We start from the raw sequence: 20,059 nt of genomic DNA, 5'->3' as shown, positions 1-20,059 counted from the left end.
ACCAAAGCCAAACGAATAACAAACCAAGAAAACAAAAACCAGAGCACTAAATAACGAGTGTGGCTTTACGCTAGGGTGGTGCTGCTGATATGTATTTACCCAGAGGAATTCCTACACATTGCTTGAGTAAGATTCTTCAATACTTTTAGATGGTATAAGAGAGAGTAACTTCACAGGCTTATACTCAGCATTTGCTGCTTAGACCATTAAGCCTAGTGTTTGTGAGCAGGATGTAATGCTGTGTATGAACTAATGCTCAGCGAAAAGGGATTTTGTAGATACACAAAGGGGACAAAGCACAGAATTAAGCTCTTTTGATCTAATGGGTCTTTTTTTTTCTTTCAAAACAGGAAAGATGCCAAGAACAATGACGTGTCCTTTTCTCAAATTAAGTAAGTCTCTAGAGTTATGCACGTTAATACATTCAATCCCTCAATCTGTTCAGTGCCTATTTTAAGGGTTTTTGTGTTTTTTTTTTTTTTTTTATGGAAACTGCTGCCATTTTTCCCGATTGACAGGTTTGGACCTAATCATCCAGAAGTTCTTATTAGCCTTGTTATTCTGCAAGGAACCTATGTTTCCTAGTCTCCTGAAGCTAGCTTCCTTGCCGTGTTGTACAATGGCAAGGGGAACCATACTTTTGCCGTATAGTCTACCAACAAATATAGATTTTGTGATTAAAAAAAGGTTATGAAGATCTAGGAGGAGAGAACTTGCTCAAAGTCACAAAACCGATCAGTTATATAACAGGGTCTAGAAGTCAGATTTCCTGATTCATATTTCATTGCTTTGTAAATAACATAGTGCCACCGCCTGGCCCTGCCCGCCCGCCCGCCTATTGTAACTATAGGTTTTCTTTGGGAAGATGTTTACTATCATCTCCAGAGTCATGGTTGAGTCATTTTTTTCTAACTGCTTATTTTTTTTCTTTCCTTTTCTATGATGAAGACCTAAAAAGTGAGTAAACTCTCCACTTTAAAAAAAAATAACTTGTATTTTTCTATTTTGAGTGTGAACTTGGTTGAATGCAAAAATTCCTGTTTTGTTTTCCTAGATCCAAGTTAATCAAAGTGGAGAATTTTGAGGCCTACTTTAAGAAACAGCAAGCTGACTCCAACTGTGGATTTGCGGAAGAATATGAAGTATGTGGCTATAAATATTGTGTTTTTAATTGCTCTACGTTTTTCCTGAAAGTTGGAAAACTGCCTGTTTCCGTTTTATGGTGAAGCTTTGGGTGAGAGGCAGCCCTCTTTGAGGGGAGAGAGAAGCTCTTGCATGTCCCCTGGGGGCCCCTCTGAAACCTCTTGGGGAGGATCCCTCCTTGCTTCATCCAGCTTCTGGAAGCCCCAAGCATTCTTGACTTGTGGCCATATAACCTCCACCTTCACATGTCTCCCTTGTGTGTCTGTATCTCAGTGTCTTTTCTCCTCTTATAAAGACACCAGTGATATTGCATTAGGGGCCCTGCCCTACTGCAGTATGACCTCAACTTATCTTGAGTACATCTGCAAAAGCTGTATTTTCAAATCAGATTTCATTCACAGGTACTGGGGGTTAGAACTTCTGCATATCTATTTGAGGGACGCAATGTTACCCATAACATCTCTGCATTCCCACTTTGTTCTGTCATACTCTCTGAGTAGTATAACTAACATTTGAACACTGAATAAATGAACAACTCACATGTTCTGTTTTTAGGATCTGAAGCTTGTTGGAATTAGTCTACCTAAGTACGCAGCTGAACTGGCTGAGAATAGAGGAAAAAATCGCTATAATAATGTTCTACCCTGTAAGTTGTTTTTTCCGCATTACTTTCCCTTTTTTCCATCACTGGCATCACATCTCTAACAGTAGAGGGGAGAAGAATCCAGATACGAACTAACCACTTCCATAGCCATTCCTTAGTCACCTGCTGTGTGCTGAGCACGGTGTTTAGGCATATGCCATTGAATTCAATCCTCACAATAGCCTTATGAAATAGGTAGAAGAGTCGCTTAGCAGATGAGGAAAATGAGGCACAGAGTGGCTAGGTGATTTGTCCAGAGTCACACAGATAGTCATGGCAGGACCAGACTTGGACCGGGTCTGTCAGTTTCATTCAGGGAAAAGGCCAGAGTCTGTGCTTTGAACTCCTTTATTCCCACAGCTCTTTTATTTCAGTTAGTATAGTTCTGGAATGAAAGGGAGCAGGGCGAGGGCAGGCAGGGAGTAATGCTTTCTGTTTGTCCAGACACGTCTCTGGTTGGCTGCGCACATTCCATGGCTAAATATGAATTACATTTGGGTTCATTCCTGTCTTTTTTTTTTTTTTTTTTAATTGTCTGTTTTACTTGAAGTTGTGTTTTTCTTTCCTGGCCTGAAATGTTAACTTCTGTTTAGATTCAGGATCTTCTAGCTCCTCCCTTCTTTCTCTTCATTCCTCGCCGCCCCTCCAGCACTTATTTTGACAGCAGACATTGACTCATGCGTGTGCTGAGAGAAACACTTTTTTTTTTTGCGGTACGCGGGCCTCTCACCGCTGTGGCCTCTCCCGTTGCGGAGCACAGGCTCCGGACGCGCAGGCCCAGCGGCCATGGTTCATGGGCCCAGCCGCTCCGTGGCACGTGGGATCTTCCCGGACCAGGGCACGAACCCGTATCCCCTGCATCGGCAGGCGGACCCTCAACCACTGCGCCACCAGGGAAGCCCGAGAAACGCTTTTAAAACTAGGCTGTTGGGATCTGCCTCAGCTCTGTGCTTTGAGGGTTAACTCAGGATTATTGGCCTGTTCTTGTGGATGTCTGTGGAGATTTTCAGATCCAGAGTTTGGCTGTTGTTTTTATTGGGAAGATTTTAGGCTAAAACTCATGTTGGTAACTGGGTTTAGAATTATTGTTATTTTGTTCAAGGGAAGGTGAGATAGTGGATAGTCAAAGACGGGGAAACATAGGAGCTGCTGCTTATAGCTCAGGCTGATAGTTGAGATTTTAAGGATATTATTTCATTTCTGGAGTTGGACAATTTTGTGTGTGTGTTTTTTGAGATGACAGTATATAGGAAACATGAGAATTTTATGCTTTACATCCTTTCACTTATAGTAGTCTTTTTTTAAAAAATTGAAGTATAGTTGATTTACAATGTTCTGTTAATTTCTGCTGTACAGCAAAGTGATTCCATTTTATATATATATAATATATATATTATATATATATTATATACATATACACTTTTTTTCATACTCTTTTCCATTATGGTTTATTATAGGATATTGAATATAGTTCAGTATAACTGTGTTATACAGAACCATGTTGTTTATCTATTTTATATATAGTAGTTTGAATCTACTAATCCCAAACTCCTAATTTATCCCCCACCCCCTTTCCCCTTTGATAACTATATGTTTGTTTTCTATGCCTGTGAGTCTGTTTCTGTTTTGTAAATAAGTTCATTTGTGTTATATCTTAGATTCCACATATACCACTTACAATAGTCTTATACATTCAGTTTATTCTTGCATTTGGGACTGTCTTTTTATAACAACATTTTTTTATGAGAATAGAGAAAGTGTGAAAGTCTTAACTGAGTATCTACCCTGCTATAGTGGAAAGGGCACTGGATTTGAATTCTGACTGCCATTCACCAGATGAAAGTGCTTGGAAAAATCACTTAATCTCTCTGACCCTCAGTTTCCTCCTCTTTAAAATGGGCACAGAAGCTTGTAGTGTGGTTATAAGGAATAAATAACATTGCTGAGGGCCTTCCCTGGCTCGTGGCACTCACCCAAGGATGGTAATAGTTGGTTTCACCTGAGAAGGCGGTCTGGAGTGGTTAAGACCTTGGGACCTGTTGCCAGGCTGCCCGGGTTCTAACTGTGGCTCTGCCACTGACTAGCTCTGCCCAGGTGATCACGTAACTTCTCTGTGCCATAGTCACATCTGGTGACTGTGGGAATGAAATAAGGTCGTGGATGTAAAACACCAAGCCATGCAGCTTCAAGGTGTGATGGAGCCCCTGTGTTGCCATCTTGTACTTTTTTCTCTTGTATTCAACTCACCTCACACCTTTGCTTCTGTTCTAATATGGAACTTTTTTCTTTGAATGTCACAGACGATATTTCCCGTGTCAAACTTTCAGTCCATGCCCATTCAACTGACGACTACATCAATGCCAACTACATGCCTGTAAGTGGAGAGCGGGGCTCATGGTGCTGGCTGGTTAGGAGGAGGTCCTCCGGCTGTCCTCTTGCTGTCTCTTTGAGGTTGAATATGTGCTGCTTTCCATTTTTAGGGCTACCATTCCAAGAAAGATTTTATTGCCACACAAGGACCTTTACCCAACACTTTGAAAGATTTTTGGCGTATGGTTTGGGAGAAAAATGTCTATGCCATTGTCATGTTGACCAAATGTGTTGAACAGGGAAGGGTAAGTATCTTTTATTTTTATTATTATTCAGTTCAATTCGTTCATTCATATTTACTGTGGCGGGAGGGTATCTTAAAAATGATTTGTCTTTTTTTAAAAAAAACACTCCCCCAAATATTAGCACCTCTGTTCTTAGAAGTGTGTTTTCTGACTTTTTCTCCTCTAAGAGAAAAGTTTTAGAAAAACGTTAAAAAATTCTATGTTATCATTACCTTCCTTTGTGGACAGAGAGCAATGTTCTCTATTCATTAAGTCACTGCTGCTGGCATTAATGAACAGCAGGGGTTGGGTTAGTGAGGCGGAAGAATTCACGTGCAGCTCCGTTCTTCATCAGCTCTGTGAATGAGTGCAAGCCCGACCTGCCTCCGAGCAACCAGCTGCACCTGTGAGATGACCAATTTGACCAACTAAGTGATTTTCAAACTGAGTCTATAGCATTGGGACCCTTTCTTTATGCAAAATTTCTGATGTATCCCCAGAGAAGTCTCAGCAGTTCCCTCTCCCTTCTGATGGCCTGGAATCCTCCCAGCCACTTCCATCAAAGATAAGATTTCTTCTAGTAATAAAATCCCATCTTTCCATAAGTGGACCAAGGAGAATTGAAAAACATGGGCTAAATTCAGAAAGCCTGTGCCTGAGGAATAGGACCTAAGGTGCTTTCTGAAGTTTTTCATGTAGGTTCGTGACTTGAAGAATAGGAGTCAAGTCCCTTTTCTTTTTGGGCCGTGCTAGTTCCCCAGCCAGGGATCGAACCCGTGTCCCCCTGCATTGGAAGGGTAGAATCTTAACCGCTGGACCACCAGGGAAGTCCCTAGGTGTTAAGTCCCTAGGCCAGTGGTTCTGAAACTTTAACGTGCATCAGAGTCACCTGCAGGGTGATTCCGCCTCCAGAGTTTCTAATTCAGAGGGTCTGTGGTGGACCTCCGAATTGCATTTCTGACAGTTCCCACTGCTACTGCTCCAGGATGCATGCTTTGAGTAGCACTATCCCGGAGATAGTGCCAACGTGTCAGGCATCATTTCTTTTTTTTTTTTTCTTTTTTTAATAGTAGAGCTTTTATTTACTTCTTTATTTAATTTTTGGCTGCATTGGGTCTTCGTTGCTGCACGCAGGCTTTCTCTAGTTGTGGCGAGCGGGTTCTAGGGCCCAGGCTCAATAGTTGTGACACACGGGCATAGTTGCTCTGCGGCATGTGAGATCTTCTCGGACCAGGGCTCGAACCCCTGTCCCCTGCATTGGCAGACGGGTTCTTAACCACTGCGCCACCAGGGAAGTCCCTGGGCATCATTTCTTTTAATGTTCTGTTCTTTCACTTTAATTTAGCAGATGTTTATCCAGCCCCAAGTATGTGTAAGGTCCTGTGCTAGGGGCTGGGGCTGGAGGAAGGAAAGGTAACAAAGAACAGTTAGAGGTGGTTCCCTTCTTCATATTATTTGTGACACAGAAGGTTGGGTTCTGCATCCGCTTCTTGCATTAGAACAGGTTATTATGCAAACGAAAGGCCATTGCTTATGAATGCAAATAAACTTTATGGTGCTGTTGAGCCCAGGGCCTCACACATGGAACATCACATGGAACATTCTCCTAAATATCTGTTAGATAAATGAAAACGACATAGTTAAATTAACGAAGAACAAGAAGATGAATTTAATGGGTCCTTGTTCATCATCAGGCGGGAGAGAAGTGGATGTTACTGACCCTGGGTGACAGGGGAAGAGAGCCAGTGTATTTTCTGCACTAGATTCTCCATATATGTTATTTTTTCCTATAACAACCCTGTGAGGTGTTATTATTTTATAGATGGGGAAACTGAAGCTTAGAGTTTAAGAACTTGCCCACAAGGTAGTAACATAAATCCAGCGGGTAAGAGACAACCTGGGCAAAAACTCCATGTCAGTGTGTGTCCCAGTCCTGTGTTCTTTCCTGGAGCAGTGGTCCAGAAGCTGGGATCTTTTAAAAACTACAGATCCCTGGGTCAGAGTCAGCATCTCTGGAGGTGGGAAGCAGGTATCTGTTTTTAAAGCAAAACAAACCTCCGAGGTGAGTCAGATATCAGTCAGGGTTAGAATCCATTGCAGGAGAGCACACTTTAGAAAGTTTAGAGAGAGAGTGTGTGTATATATGTGCGTGTGTGTTTTCAGTCAGTTACTAAATGGGGATTCAGGTAGTCTCAGAGAGCAGTTGTTTCCTGATTTTTATTTCTGTTCACATCTGCCCATTGACTTTATAAACATCAAAGACCCCCAAATGGTTTAATCTGATTCTCTTTATTGGTGTCCATGTTTGTACTGCAATTAGTGTGTATCTAAAAGTATTGGGCTCGGTGCTTTGTGACCGCCTGGAGGGGTGGGATGGGGAGGGTGGGAGGGAGGGAGATGCATGAGGGAAGGGATGTGGGAACAGATGTATATGTATGACTGATTCACTTTGTTATAAAGCAGAAACTAATAAAAAGAAAAAAAAAAAAAGAATCCGCCTGCCAATGCAGGGGACACGGGTTCGATCCCTGGTCCAGGACAATCCCCCCCCCAAAAATAAATAAATAAATAAATAAATAAATAAAAGTATTGGGGAAAGTTCTCATTTCTTCTGCTGCTTAGGGTTATAGGTCAGTCAGAGAAGTTTAGTTCAGGGAGCAGTTAGTGGAATGGCTGCTGTAGGCCTGGGGGAGCTGGGTGGGCATGGTGTCCCCTGTGAAGGAACAGCTGCTGCTTAGCTCTGAGTCAGTTTTTGTGCAGAAATGGGGGCTCAGTGTTGGCTAGATCTTCTGATTTTTCAAGAGAAGCCAGAAATCTGGATTTTTATAGGAAAACTCCAAAATTTAAAAGAGTTGGCAGGAATCGTAAATTAAAAAAAAAAACAAAATTCCAAGGGTCAGACAGAACCCACCTAAGGGATGGATTCAGACCCCGGGCGGTGCTAGTTTTCAATATCTGGTCTCCTTGTGAGGCTTTTGTGATGGTAGACAGTTTGATCTGAGTCTTTGTATAAAAACACATTTTATTCTAGACCAAATGTGAGGAGTACTGGCCCTCCAAGCAGGCTCAGGACTATGGGAACATAACGGTGGCAATGACGTCAGAAATTGTTCTACCAGAATGGACCATCAGAGACTTCACAGTGAAAAATGTAAGTAAGAGGTCAAGAAGGATAAGTCTCATATAACATTAACATATATAAATCTTGGGTTGATACTTTTTAGGTTGGTATTAACCAATTTTTTTATGCATCAGAATTATATTTTTGCTTTTTTCTTTATAGAATAAAACAATCCATATCTACATATACTCTAAGGCAACGCTTTGGCTTTGCTTTCTTAAAGAGAATTTCCTAAGTTGTTCTTTTTTTTTTTGCGGTACATGGGCCCCTCACTGTTGTGGCCTCTCCCGTTGCGGAGCTCAGGCTCCGGACGCGCAGGCTCAGCGGCCATGGCTCATGGGCCCAGCTGCTCCGCGGCATGTGGGATCTTCCTGGACCGGGGCACGAACCCGTGTCCCCTGCATCGGCAGGCGGACTCTCAACCACTGCGCCACCAGGGAAGCCCCCTAAGTTGTTCTTAAGTAAAGTGAATCTTAAGAGCATGGCTCAGTATCTGTACTCCTTTCCTTCCACTTCCATGTGACCTGCTCATAGAATTTTTGTTTCAAATCAAGGCCGTTTTGGATTATTTGGTTGGAAATGTGACATCAGGAGTGGCCATTTGCTGTTGGAATAGTTTATAATGACAGTTACAATAATAGGATTCCAGGACATATGCACATGGCCTCCCTTCCCCCAAAACGTTATGAAAACAAATACAGTTAAATTGTGTAGGCATTCTAGGAAGTCAGTTTATGTGTCCTTTCAATTTTTTTAAGGATGTTTAAAAATAGAATCAGTGTCATGAGCAACATTGATATCTTTTGATGGCTGCATAAATCAATATAACCCTCTGCAGTTTATATCAAAGGCATAAAAATATCCGTCCCCCTTTGATCTGGTGGTTCCAAGTTTGAGAATCTGCCCTAAAGAAATAATCTGAAATATAGGAGAAGCCTTATTATTCATAAAGATGAATCTGAGTATTATTTATAATGGGGGGGAAATTTGGAAACCATGCAAATATCTAGCTTTTGGAGTATAGATAATGAAACTATAGGTTATCTAGTCACTGTATCATTATTCAGCTATTAGAAATGATGGCTATGGAGACTGCATAATTACCATGAGGAGAAGCTAGAGTGTAATTAAGGGAAATATACTGGGAGACAAAATTTTATGCACATTATGCATAGCGCATAAAAGAAAAACCTGGAAGTAGATTTAGTAGAGTTGCATTTATGAGGGGCTGGTGGGTTGGTTTCCAGGTTATGAGAATTATCCTTGAAGAGTTCATAAGTCATTTCATGCTACACTGTTGTAGTATATTAACTCTTTGCTAATTGCTGTGTCTCAAAGGCTCTGGCCTCCATTAATACTTATTTCAATTCCTCTCCTGGAGATGCCATCAAAGCAGTTAATCATGTATTGAATGGGTCACATAAATAATGCAGTTTACCATAGCTGAGAATCCCTTAAAATGTCATACTTATTTCTATAGACTTCACCCATTTTAAACAGACTGGCTTATCCTTGGTTGCTTTCACTGCTTGGAGTTTGCCCTTATGGAGGGGAATGGTGGGTAGAATTGTCCACATCATTAAAAAATTTACTATTATTATTATTTTTATTAACTAAACTCCAGACTTTATTCTAATTTCATAGTTTTCCGCTGAAGCCCTTTCCAGTTCAGGATCCAATCTAGGATACCACATGGCATTTAATAAAATATTATTTTTAATTGTACAAAATGCATGAATATATTTTCCCTTTAAGAAGTGGGGACATAACTGGTAGGGCTGAAAGTGTCCTTTGACTGCCACCTCTAACCTGAGCCTCTTTGCTCTTCTGTGGAGATAATACTGAAAATCTGACCTTCCCCTCAGCTCTCTCCTTCTCCCCTCTTTTCTCTCATGGCTGGTTTCTTTCTTTGGATGAGTGCTTATAATTAAATCTGTGAATGTTATGTTCCTGTGTGACGGGACTTCACAGTACCCTCTTCCCTCACTGCCCTTTTTTCTTACTGTCTTCCACATTTTGAATAATGTGAATGTACTGCTTTTATAATGTATATACATTAACAACAACAAAAAAAGCTTCAAAGGGTAGCTGTCATAAAGAAGATGGAAATGCCAGCAGTCCAGGTGTAGGTACACACAGGTGAGGCCAGTGCCCAGGTGCAGGCATAATGAGTACAGCTGAATCAGGAATGGGAATGGCCCAGCCTGGGCGGAGTTCTGATAATTAAAGGTATGTGCTTTGGTCCACGTAGGAAACCAGTCTGTATAATAACTAACTCTGTTATCATAAGCTTCACTTGCTATTGTCTATCTGAAGTCGAAATAGATGCCCTTTCTCAAACCCCTACAGTTCTAAATATTTACTTGGTGCTTGCCAGTTGCCCATCACTTTATTAAATTCTTTGTAAGACGTGAATTATGAGGCAGTTCTTGCCCCGAAGGCACTGACTCTCATAGTTGTATTTGTATAAATTCATTTTTGGTCAGTGACATTTCCAGGTGGGCTCAAGGGGTGGGGTTTATGAATCTCTAAGGAGGTGTAGGTGTAAGAATGTGAGCACATAATTGGCAGGAGGCTGTCTTGGAAGGGGAAGATTCTGAACTCACAATCGAAGGATCAGAGACTTTTGCCTCTGAGCTGAGTGTTAGAGAAGTTGTTTCACTTCTTGGAACCTTTCTCCTCCTTCTTTAAAGGGGGATAATAAACCCTCCTGCTTGGCATGTTATGAGGATTTGATGAGTACGTCGAAGTCCTTGCAAGCACTTTATCAGCTATTGTACCAATGTACCATTCTAATTTGTGGTCATAACCACTTCTGCTGAGCTGCCTTTCAGCTGAGCCGTGCAGTTCAGTCTTCAGGTACTGCTTGATCTAGCTTGCCTGTCTCTCTGGATCTTACAACTTTTCTTGGCTTTTAGATCCAGACAAGTGAGAGTCACACTCTGCGTCAGTTCCATTTCACCTCCTGGCCTGACCATGGCGTTCCTGACACCACTGACCTGCTCATCAACTTCCGGTACCTTGTTCGTGACTACATGAAGCAGAGTCCTCCTGAGTCACCGATTCTGGTGCACTGCAGGTATGCAGATGGCTGTCCATGTGTGACAGATTTCAAACGTAATTATAAATATGGACACTTTTGAAAAAAATAAAAACCCTAAGAGGGAATGCAATAGGTATTTACAAATTCAAGAAAGGTTTGGATAAGGGACCAATAAGGAATTAGGGCTTATTCCCTAAGCCTGCGACTTTAGAACGGGGGTTGGCAAACTATAGCCTGTGGGTCAGATCTGGTCACCTGCCTGTATTTAAAAAAAAAATCATAATATATTTTAATTTCTTTCTTATTTATAATATTTTGTTTTGAAATATTTCAAAGCATGGAGAATAATAACAATTTAATCAAGCACAACATGATGCCATATATGTTTCTTTTTGTTAATAATACGTTACAGATATAATTAAAGTCTCTGCTTACTAGTCTCCTATCCCATTCGCCTTCTTACATAGGTGAATGTGGTCCTAAAGTTGATCTGTATCATTCCCTTCTGTGCTTTTATATTTTATTACATATGTAGGTAACTCTATGGTTTTATATAGCTTTAAACTTTTACCAGATTTTATAATGTATACATCATTCTGCAACCTATTTTGGTTTGCTATTTAACAATGTTGAAACACATAATTCTAATTCATTTTATTTATTTAAAAATATTTTTTCCACATATAAAAACTGCATGTAAATTAATGAATACAACATAATGAATAAAACAGTGATGAGTTTGGAGATGAGTATACCCCTGTGAAACCATCACCACAGTCTATTTGGCTGTCTGTTTTTGTAAACACAGTATTATTGGAACACAGCCATGTCCATTTGGTTACATATTGTCTATAGTTACTTTTATGCTATAGTGGCAGAAAGAGTTGATTTGCAAAGTCTGCCAAGCTGAAGATATTTACTCTCTGGCCCTTAACAGAAAAAGTTTGCCACCCTCTCCTCCAGAACAATAGGAAATTAGCTTTGAAGCTGAAGGAATTGATTTTAGGACAGAAGAAGGGAGGGACTTTGTTGCCCTCTGGGGAGTAAATGGATGAAGCTTGCCATCCTAGATACAGTGGCGACTTGAATGGGACTGAGATTCAAGACGCTCTAGCAAGGTGTTTTATTTGTGGCATTTGACATGAAAGTAACTTTAGGACTTGGGCCCCAGTTCTAAGCTAGTACAGTCTGACTTGAAAGGTTTCAATTGAGCCAGTTGGTAACGGTCCTGGGCTTGACCCTCAAAGCCTGATAGTGGAGGAGAGTAAGATATATGTATAAATGGGGAAATGGGAGTTTTACAGTCGAGGTAACGCATGCTGACATGCTCATTTCCCCTTTTTTTTCAGTGCTGGGGTGGGAAGGACGGGCACTTTCATTGCCATCGATCGTCTTATCTATCAGATAGAGGACGAGAACACTGTGGATGTGTACGGGATTGTGTACGACCTTCGAATGCACAGGCCTTTAATGGTGCAAACAGAGGTGAGCCCAATGTCTGTGTCTGACAATTGCCCCTTCCCGTCTGTGTTTAAAAGATGGCATCATGTCACACACTTGTGTTAAAATATTCCACCCTTCCAGATCTTTCTGGCTCTTGGCTGTGAGGTGGATTTCTTTCAAGACCTGAAAGTGATGTGGGATTGAACTACCCCACGATATCCGATGCAGGGACATAGTCGTCCTGATAGCAGCAATGGAGCTACAAACCGAGACAGTATCAGGATTCCTCACTTTGCTGCCACTGACTCACCAAATAATCTTAGCAAGTCTCTGAACTTTGGCTTCTGGGTTTTAAACTCATAAAACTGGTCTTTTAAACCCTTGATTTCTAAGAAGGTCTGACCATTCTTAAAATAAGCTAATGAAATGGACATATCAAATATTAATGATACGAAATAGGATAATGCTGCTTTAAGCTTTAACACAGCAATATATCCTCACCCTGCCTTGTAAATGTCAAAGAACATCAGTCATCATGGCTGCGGGAGGATGGTGACCAATTGGGAAAATGCATGCTTAATATCTACAGTGTCATTTATGTAAAACTGTTGGGTTCGGCTTTCCCTGAAATGTTCCTGATAAACTATGTGTTCAAGGCATGTTCTCAACACGTGTATTGGGAAATAGCCTTCCTCAAAGCTGTCGGGATGAATGCTCCCTGGCCAGGATAGAGCAGAATGTTAATCTTGTATCAGGCCGTCACCCTGAATGAATTCCGAACTCTATGAGTATGTGCTGTGTTTCTGAGTCCAGCAGGGAATGTTCTGGAGGCCTGGGTGCATTGTGTGCTTTGGGGTGGTGCAGCATGGCTGTGGTGGGAAGAGCGGAAGTCACTTCCTGCGTTGGTAGGGACAAAGATCTTCTATTTTCTGCTGTAATTAATATATAGAGTCGTAGTTCTCAATCTTTTATCCGCTTTTGAGAAACACAGAAATCTTATACCTTTTTACAAATTTTTTCATCCCTTTTTAAAATATTTTGAAAATAATATAAATTTGTTCATATCAAAAAAATTTAACAGTACAGGGTTATACAGAGGACATTTTTCTCTTTTACTTTTTCCTCCCCAATTCCACTCCCTAGAGGTAGCTAGTGTTTACAGCTTGCATATACCTTTACAGGCTTCTTTATGTACCTCTGTTAAAAAAATGTATACACATACACACACACACAGAGCATATTTTAAAAATTGGATCTTATTTTGTAGGTAATGCTGCCCTGTGATGTTTTTCTCCTCTAACAGCATTATGGATATCTTTCAGCATACACCCTTTCTTCCTCTTTTTAATGGCTACCTGCAGATTCTGAGGTGTTTGCCTGAAGCATGGGGACCTTCAGGTCTACCTCAATCATTACCCCTGTCTCTACACCCGCTTCAGGATGGGGATCCCCCACTCAGTCCTGATCATCCCCCTTTAACCCACCCCCTCTGTTGAGAATCACAGCTTACTCTTTCTCCACCTCCTCCCTAGCCAAGAAAACCCTGCTGGACTTTTTAGTGCATTATTTCCTCCACATTCTTTCTTTGCCCTTCCCCAAGATTCTGGTACTTTTCCTTGGTGCGGGGAGGTGCGGGGGGTGCGCCGCTCTCATTGAGAACCATTAATGATGAGAACCTTGCTGTCTGTGGTTTCAGATTTCACCACTATGTTATTACCCCTCGACCTGCGTGAACTTGGAGTGTTCGCTGTCGGGTGGGTGGGGTTGGAGGGCGGTAATCTGTTTGAAAAAAACCTTGGGTGCCTATCTTCGGGACCTGTGCTCATTTGTTTTCTCTCTTTCTTTTTCTAACAGGACCAGTATGTTTTCCTCAATCAGTGTGTTTTGGATATTATCAGATCCCAGAAGCACTCGAAAGTAGATCTCATCTACCAGAACACAACTGCAATGACAATCTACGAAAACCTTGCACCAGTGACCGCATTCGGAAAGACAAATGGTTACATTGCCTAAATTCCAAAGGAAAACCTTTCTGGAGTTAACCAGACCGTCACACCCACAGCAAAGGAAAATGCCCCGATGTTGACATGTTTTTGTATGTCTAGTATCCTAATTCTTTGTTCCGTTGTGTTAGAACTAATTTGAGAGTGTGAAGCTGCACATGTGAAACATGACAAATGAGAAGTTGGGGCTATCAGGGGCTGTGGATGGGTGGTGAGCAAATCAACTATGTTTCTGATTATCAGTGGGATGAGTTCACTTTTTTTTTTTCTTGAGAATTACAGAACACCAGGAAAAGTGAGCTATGATTTTTTTTCTTTTACAAGACATTCTTTTTAAAAAAGACTATTTTATATGATTCACATGCTAAAGCCAGGATTGTGTTAGGTTGAATATATTTTAAGTATCAGAGGTCTATTTTTACCTACTGTATCTTGGAATCTAGCTGATGGAAAATACATAATAGTGGATGATTATCATGTAGGGAGGGCTACATGGTACCTCTCCTGCCTGGGTTTTCTATTTGAACATGTGCCTTTTCTGAATTATGCTTCCACAGGTAAAACTCAGTAGATCTCTATTTTTGTATTGAATCTCATAATTGGACTATGTGGAATATTTAAACAGTAGTTTAGTATCAGAGGTTCAGCCTTCTTAGTAACATTCCTGTTCTCATTTGATTAGAGGAGATCCTCCCCAGCTTCCCCCATCCCCTGTTTTGTGCTCTATTCTTTCTTCCCTTTCCCCCTCCTATTTTTCCCCAAAGACACTTCTGATGGCCACATTTTCTGCCCATTGGTTGAGCAAGAGTGGAAACTGAATTATCACCGTGAGAATTTCGGGGTGGGGGAAGGTCGGGGGGAAGCAGAGGAACCCTTCAGTGACACAATAATCTTTTATTGTCCCCATTTGATCTTTTTTCTCATTTCTGTATGTGGTAAGAAGGATTATTTAAAGGTGCAATATGTGACTTAGTGATTCATGATGCTCTAGGTTTTTAGTAATGTTTTACTCAGGTTGGCATTTTATGTGTCTCTGTGTGTCCGTGTATGTGTGTATGTTTTTAAAAGCGTGGCAATCTGCGAACACTTCCGTGTGAAAACAGTGTCAGATGAATCCCTCCTTCCGTAGAGTCTACTGGCTTTAGTCTGTATCTGCAGTGACACATACCCGTATCTGCTGTATATATATATACTAAACTCTTAAAACAGTCATTCCTTGGAACTGAGGTGTACAAAGTTCAAATTTGTATCAAAGATGTAATTATTATTTTTAAAACTTCTTTTCACTATACTGCTGCTGTAATTACTTTGATTTTTTAAAGTGTAGATTGATTTTTGTCGTTGTTGTTTTTGGCTTTCAGGTATGTGTATCCACCGAGAATTTCAGAATCTATGTGGATTTATTTTATTGGTACATAATCTGTAAACTTCTCAAGGCATTAACACGAAAGGATTTGTTTCTTTTTATTTTATATTGTGGCTCAGGTTATATTTTGAAGATATGTTGAGTTTCTCCTCCAATAGGCAATGAAGTGTACAAGGTCTTATGAAGGAATGACCAAGTCCCTGGAGTCCTGTGGCCGTTTCCCACAGTCATAAATCCTGCTGTAAACATAGGACGATGTGTCCTATTGAAAACGGGAGCGGCGTGCCCTGGTCACCGTGGATCTGTGGGATCCTGTCTCCTGACCCTGCCGTGCTCCTTAACTCACCGGCACTTTGATCACTGACTGGACAGTTGGGTATCTTAGGGTCACGAAGGGGGAACCACCGCCTACAGAAAGCCCTTGATTCGGTTCAGAGGTCGAGTGCTGCACGTCTTTTGTCTCCCTCTCCCTTTGAGGTACTGAAAGGAATAAAGGAGAAGTGGTAATGGTGTCGTGTTTTGGGAGAACCTTACTTCCCAAATGGAAATTGCACTTTTTGCTGAATCCTTTGCTCTCTTTGGTAGAAAGCAGTTTGTTCAGTATCAGGCCCTTCGAGGAGTGGGCTGGCCAGGCCAGGCCAGGCTGGGTCCTCCTCTTTGGCTCTGAAGGTCTGCATCAGGGAAGCCATGCTGTCCCGGGGTGTTGAGTGAAGCTGGGTTTGGGCGACTGCTTCCAAGCCTTCACACTTGGAAGGCTACCCCTTGCACGCAAGATCTTGGAGGGTTCCGTAACTTCTTCAGTGGTCCCTGTTCAGGCAGCAGTTCTGTGGGTCACACCCCTTCCCACTCCAATTTGTCAGGAAACCACAGTGATGGGTGCCACTGTACCAAATCCCATGTAGATGTACGCCCTGCCCACATCACTGCCGCTGCTGTGGAGAAGTCGGAGGGAAGGACTTAACTAGAAAAATTCCTTTAAAAGATGAAAGCAACAATAATCATAAACATATTGTGTCCAAATGCAAAACCCAGAAATCTTCCTCCCTTCTGCCTGGGATGATCTTGGGATCAGACGTCATTCCCAATCCTGGGAGGAAGGCTTGTGGTGGAGAGGCCTGGATTCCAAATGGGCAGGTCACACGAAGGTCACGATGCTTCTCTGCATCCTGAAGAGACCTGGCGATGGGCCAAGGGTGGGGGGGTTGGTGAGGGTATTTATAGCACAGTGAAAAGGGAAGATTAATGTGTAAATATAAAGGACACCTGGGCTGGGGGTTGGCCCCAGAAAAGAGAAAGTGCTTTTGAGTTCCTGCCCCCAGCCCTTCCAGGAACAATGGAACAGTGGATAATGGACCAAACTTTGAGGAGTCCAGTGGAATCGTGGGGATGGTGTGATCGCCCTTGCTTAGTATTTGACAGTTGCATACAGAAAACAAGCCAGGATGGGATGAGTTAGTTTGGGGGATTTGGGCCATTGATATCTTCTCCCAAGAGCAAGGACGTTTTGTCTGCAAAGTTAAATCTTGTGATGATTGGCACCAGTAGGAAGTGACATTTGGGTCTGTTCCCTGTGGCCATGTAACAACCATTAGATTTTGGCATAATTGACTCCACTGGATTTGGGCATCACCAAGTCATAGGCTCCTGGGGTTGGGGCCAACTATGCAGATGATTCTTGTTCGCTTTTCATCTGGGATGAAAAAGCCTGGTTTTCTTTTGAAATGCTTGATTGCACTTGCTGAGCTAATAAACAAGTCTTGGTGACTGATGTTGATTTGCCTCCAAAGTCCAGGTTCTGAGTTTTCAGACTATGTGTAGCAGTCGAGTATTTAACATACTGTAGCTTTTTTTCCCTTGGGGACACCTATGAATAGGATATGTTGATGTGGACTCTAAAACTGTAATTTTCTTGTAACTATTTTGGAATGATGCATATTTCTAATGTTTGTTATACTTGTACAGAGTATTGCTGTTGGTTGCTTTTTTTTGGTTTGTTTTTTAAGGAAAAAAATGGCCTGAAAAAAAAATTTTTTAAAAGACATAAATACCAAATATAAAAAATGTCAACACATTATGCCTCTGTTTGACTCTCCCCCTCCTTGCTTTATGTCCACTTCATTTCACTTATCTAGCGGTTTAGTTTCCTGCATTCAGCTGGGGCATCCTTAACAAAAACACGTTTCCCTTGGGATTTTCCCACATCGTTTTGGTTTGCTAGGGCTGCTGTAACAAAGTACAACAGACTGGGGGGCTTAAACAACAGAAATTTATCATCTCACAGTTCTGGAGGTTAGAAGTCTGAAATCAAGGTGTCAGCAGGTTGGTTTCCTCTGAGGCCTCTCTCCTTGGCTGGTGGACGGCCATCTCCCCCTTTGTCTTCACGTGGTCGTCCCTCTGTGTGTCCTAATCTCTTCTTATAAGGACAGCAGTCACAATGGATTACAGCGCACTCCAATGACCTCATTTTGCCTTACTTAACCTCTTGAAAGAGTCTGTCTTCTCCAAATACAGTTGCATTCAGAGGTACTGGGCGTTAGGACTTTAACATATTGAACTTTGGGGGCACTTAATTCAGCCCAAAACACACATGGAGGGTGATGAAGTGGAGACCTGGGGGAAGTGAGTGTGCAGCTAAGGTGTGGCTGCCTGTGCTCACAGAGGGTCAGATGTGTGTCTGCAGATGGACAGACACCCACTTGGGGTGGCTTATATGCCTTAGGCAAGCCTCCAGAATTTTTAGAGGGTTTTCTGGTTGATGGATTGGGGGAATCTCAGAATTGCTGGGAGACTGTGGCAGTTTGGGTACTTTTTCTTTCATCTCGCTCCCTTATGCCTGATGCAAACTCTAAGTAGACTGAGATGATTCTAAAATCTCTCTTATTCCTCTTGCCCGAAACAAAGTAATCCATTCAACAGTGATGTCCTGAGTACCTACTATACACCAGCCACTATACCTTGGTGACTGAGGGTTCTACTGTGAATAAAATGGACAGAAATCTCTGCCCTCATGGAACTTACATCCTGGTAAGAGGAGGCAGACAAACAACATATGTAAATAAAATCTTCAGTATGTTAGATGATGAAAATATGGAGAAAAATAACATTTCACACCCAGACGCACCAACTGGTTTTCACACACAAGGCAGTGCAGCTACATCGTGTCAAGGAGAAAGTGTCGCAACACACTCTCCCCTCAACCCCTGACTTATTTACTGTTTGGACGGCGGCAGTGCCCACTCCTCGGGTCCGTCAGGGACACAAAGGGTGAACGCAGCACAAGTCCTGCCCATAAGAAGTGGACAGTCTAGAGGGAGGGGCCAGGGACACATGTGATGCAAATGCACAACAAACCCCAAGAAATACTGGAGGCGATAAAGGAGCAGGCGACAGGGGTCCCAGGAGCATAAGAGGTGGTGGCATGTGAGCCAAGTCTTAAGCAGGATTTTAGTTGGAGGATATAAGGGAGGAGGCAGGGGGTGAATGTTCCCTCTTGGAGGATGGTGAGGGCTTCAGGCTGAGGGCGTGCAGGGAGGGGTGAGGTGAGGTGAGGTGAGGTTGTGCCTGATGACCCTGGCAGGGAAGAGCCCTAGGATTGTAAGCCTGGTTGATTAAAACCATCTCACCCGGCCTCCCTAGTGGCGCAGTGGTTGAGGGTCCACCTGCCGATGTAGGGGATACGGGTTCGTGCCCCGGTCCGGGAGGATCCCATATGCCGCGGAGCGGCTGGGCCCGTGAGCCATGGCCGCTGAGCCTGCGTGTCCGGAGCCTGTGCTCCGCGACGGGAGAGGCCACAGCAGTGAGGGGCCCGCGTGCCGCAAAAAAAAAAAAACCATCTCACCTTTAAGATGTGTGTGTGTGTGTGTATACGTAAGTAAACTTACACACAGACATATATACACACAATTTGCCTTCTCTATTTTCTTTGCATGGAAACTGCACGGTGGTCACAAGGGTGAGTGACCACAGTAGGATGGAAGGAAGGACACCACCAGACCCTTGACTGGTTAGTGGGAGTAAAGGGTATACTTTCTTGCACAGAACAGGCCACACTGTAGCACGTTCAGCGGGAGACACGTTTGCCCGGGGCCTCCAGGTCCCACTAGGTCCTCAGTGGTCATTGCCATCGGGCAGAGCACGCGGGGTCCTGTCAGATCTTTCATTTCCCTTTTTGCTGATCGCACCCTCTCAATCCCTTTCTCTCCTTCCCCACCTCTTCCCTTTCTTTCTCATTTCTCCTCCTCCTCCCCTGTCCCAGCCATCTGGAGACTACAGCTAAATGCTGGCCTGCTTGCCAAGTCAAAATAACTACTGACAATTCCAGCACATTCCTGAGTTGTTTATTTGAAATACTGGGTGAAATCAGGTCAGTTTTCCAGGCATGGATTCCCATAGTATGTCCAGGTCTGCCCGAGATCCCTTGCTGTAATTACTTTCCTGATTAGGCAAAAAGCACAGATCTGGAGCATATGACAGTGGAATTATTCCAGACATGATTACTTGCCTCATTGAGGATAGAAATATTTTGCTTTTAAAGAGATGCTTCCAGATACATGGTGGTAGGAAGGATGGTGCAGGTCCAGAAGGCTGGAGGCCTGAGCTTTAGCTCTCCCCCTGCCCAAACTGACTGAGTGGAAATCACAGAACTTTTCTACTTTTTTTTTTTTTTTTTTTGCGGTACGCGGGCCTCTCACTGTTGTGGCCTC

The 20,059-nt window shown here is 42.6% G+C and overlaps 1 protein-coding gene across 2 annotated transcripts in view; it reads left to right on the top strand.

Annotated features, from left to right (window-relative positions):
- The window catches only part of PTPRJ (protein tyrosine phosphatase receptor type J), a 185,167-nt gene extending 167,758 nt beyond the window's left edge, over positions 1–17,409 (top strand). Inside the window, exons 15-23 of one of the 2 annotated variants that reach the window (XM_082627246.1) lie at positions 351–392; positions 1,055–1,142; positions 1,699–1,789; positions 4,087–4,160; positions 4,267–4,401; positions 7,412–7,531; positions 10,420–10,580; positions 11,894–12,029; positions 13,842–17,409. In XM_082627246.1, the coding sequence (XP_082483372.1) occupies positions 351–392; positions 1,055–1,142; positions 1,699–1,789; positions 4,087–4,160; positions 4,267–4,401; positions 7,412–7,531; positions 10,420–10,580; positions 11,894–12,029; positions 13,842–14,000 (1,006 nt within the window). In that variant the 3' untranslated portion in view covers positions 14,001–17,409. Of the gene's footprint in view, positions 1–350; positions 784–1,054; positions 1,143–1,698; positions 1,790–4,086; positions 4,161–4,266; positions 4,402–7,411; positions 7,532–10,419; positions 10,581–11,893; positions 12,030–13,841 lie in introns of those variants that run through there. The other variant, XM_082627245.1, reaches the window with a different exon arrangement.
- Positions 17,410–20,059: the final 2,650 nt, after the last annotated feature.

Source organism: Mesoplodon mirus (assembly GCF_964341445.2).
Source record: "Mesoplodon mirus genome assembly, chromosome: 7".
In the NCBI taxonomy this organism is placed as follows: domain Eukaryota; kingdom Metazoa; phylum Chordata; class Mammalia; order Artiodactyla; family Ziphiidae; genus Mesoplodon; species Mesoplodon mirus.
This window is presented reverse-complemented; position numbering and strand designations above follow the sequence as displayed.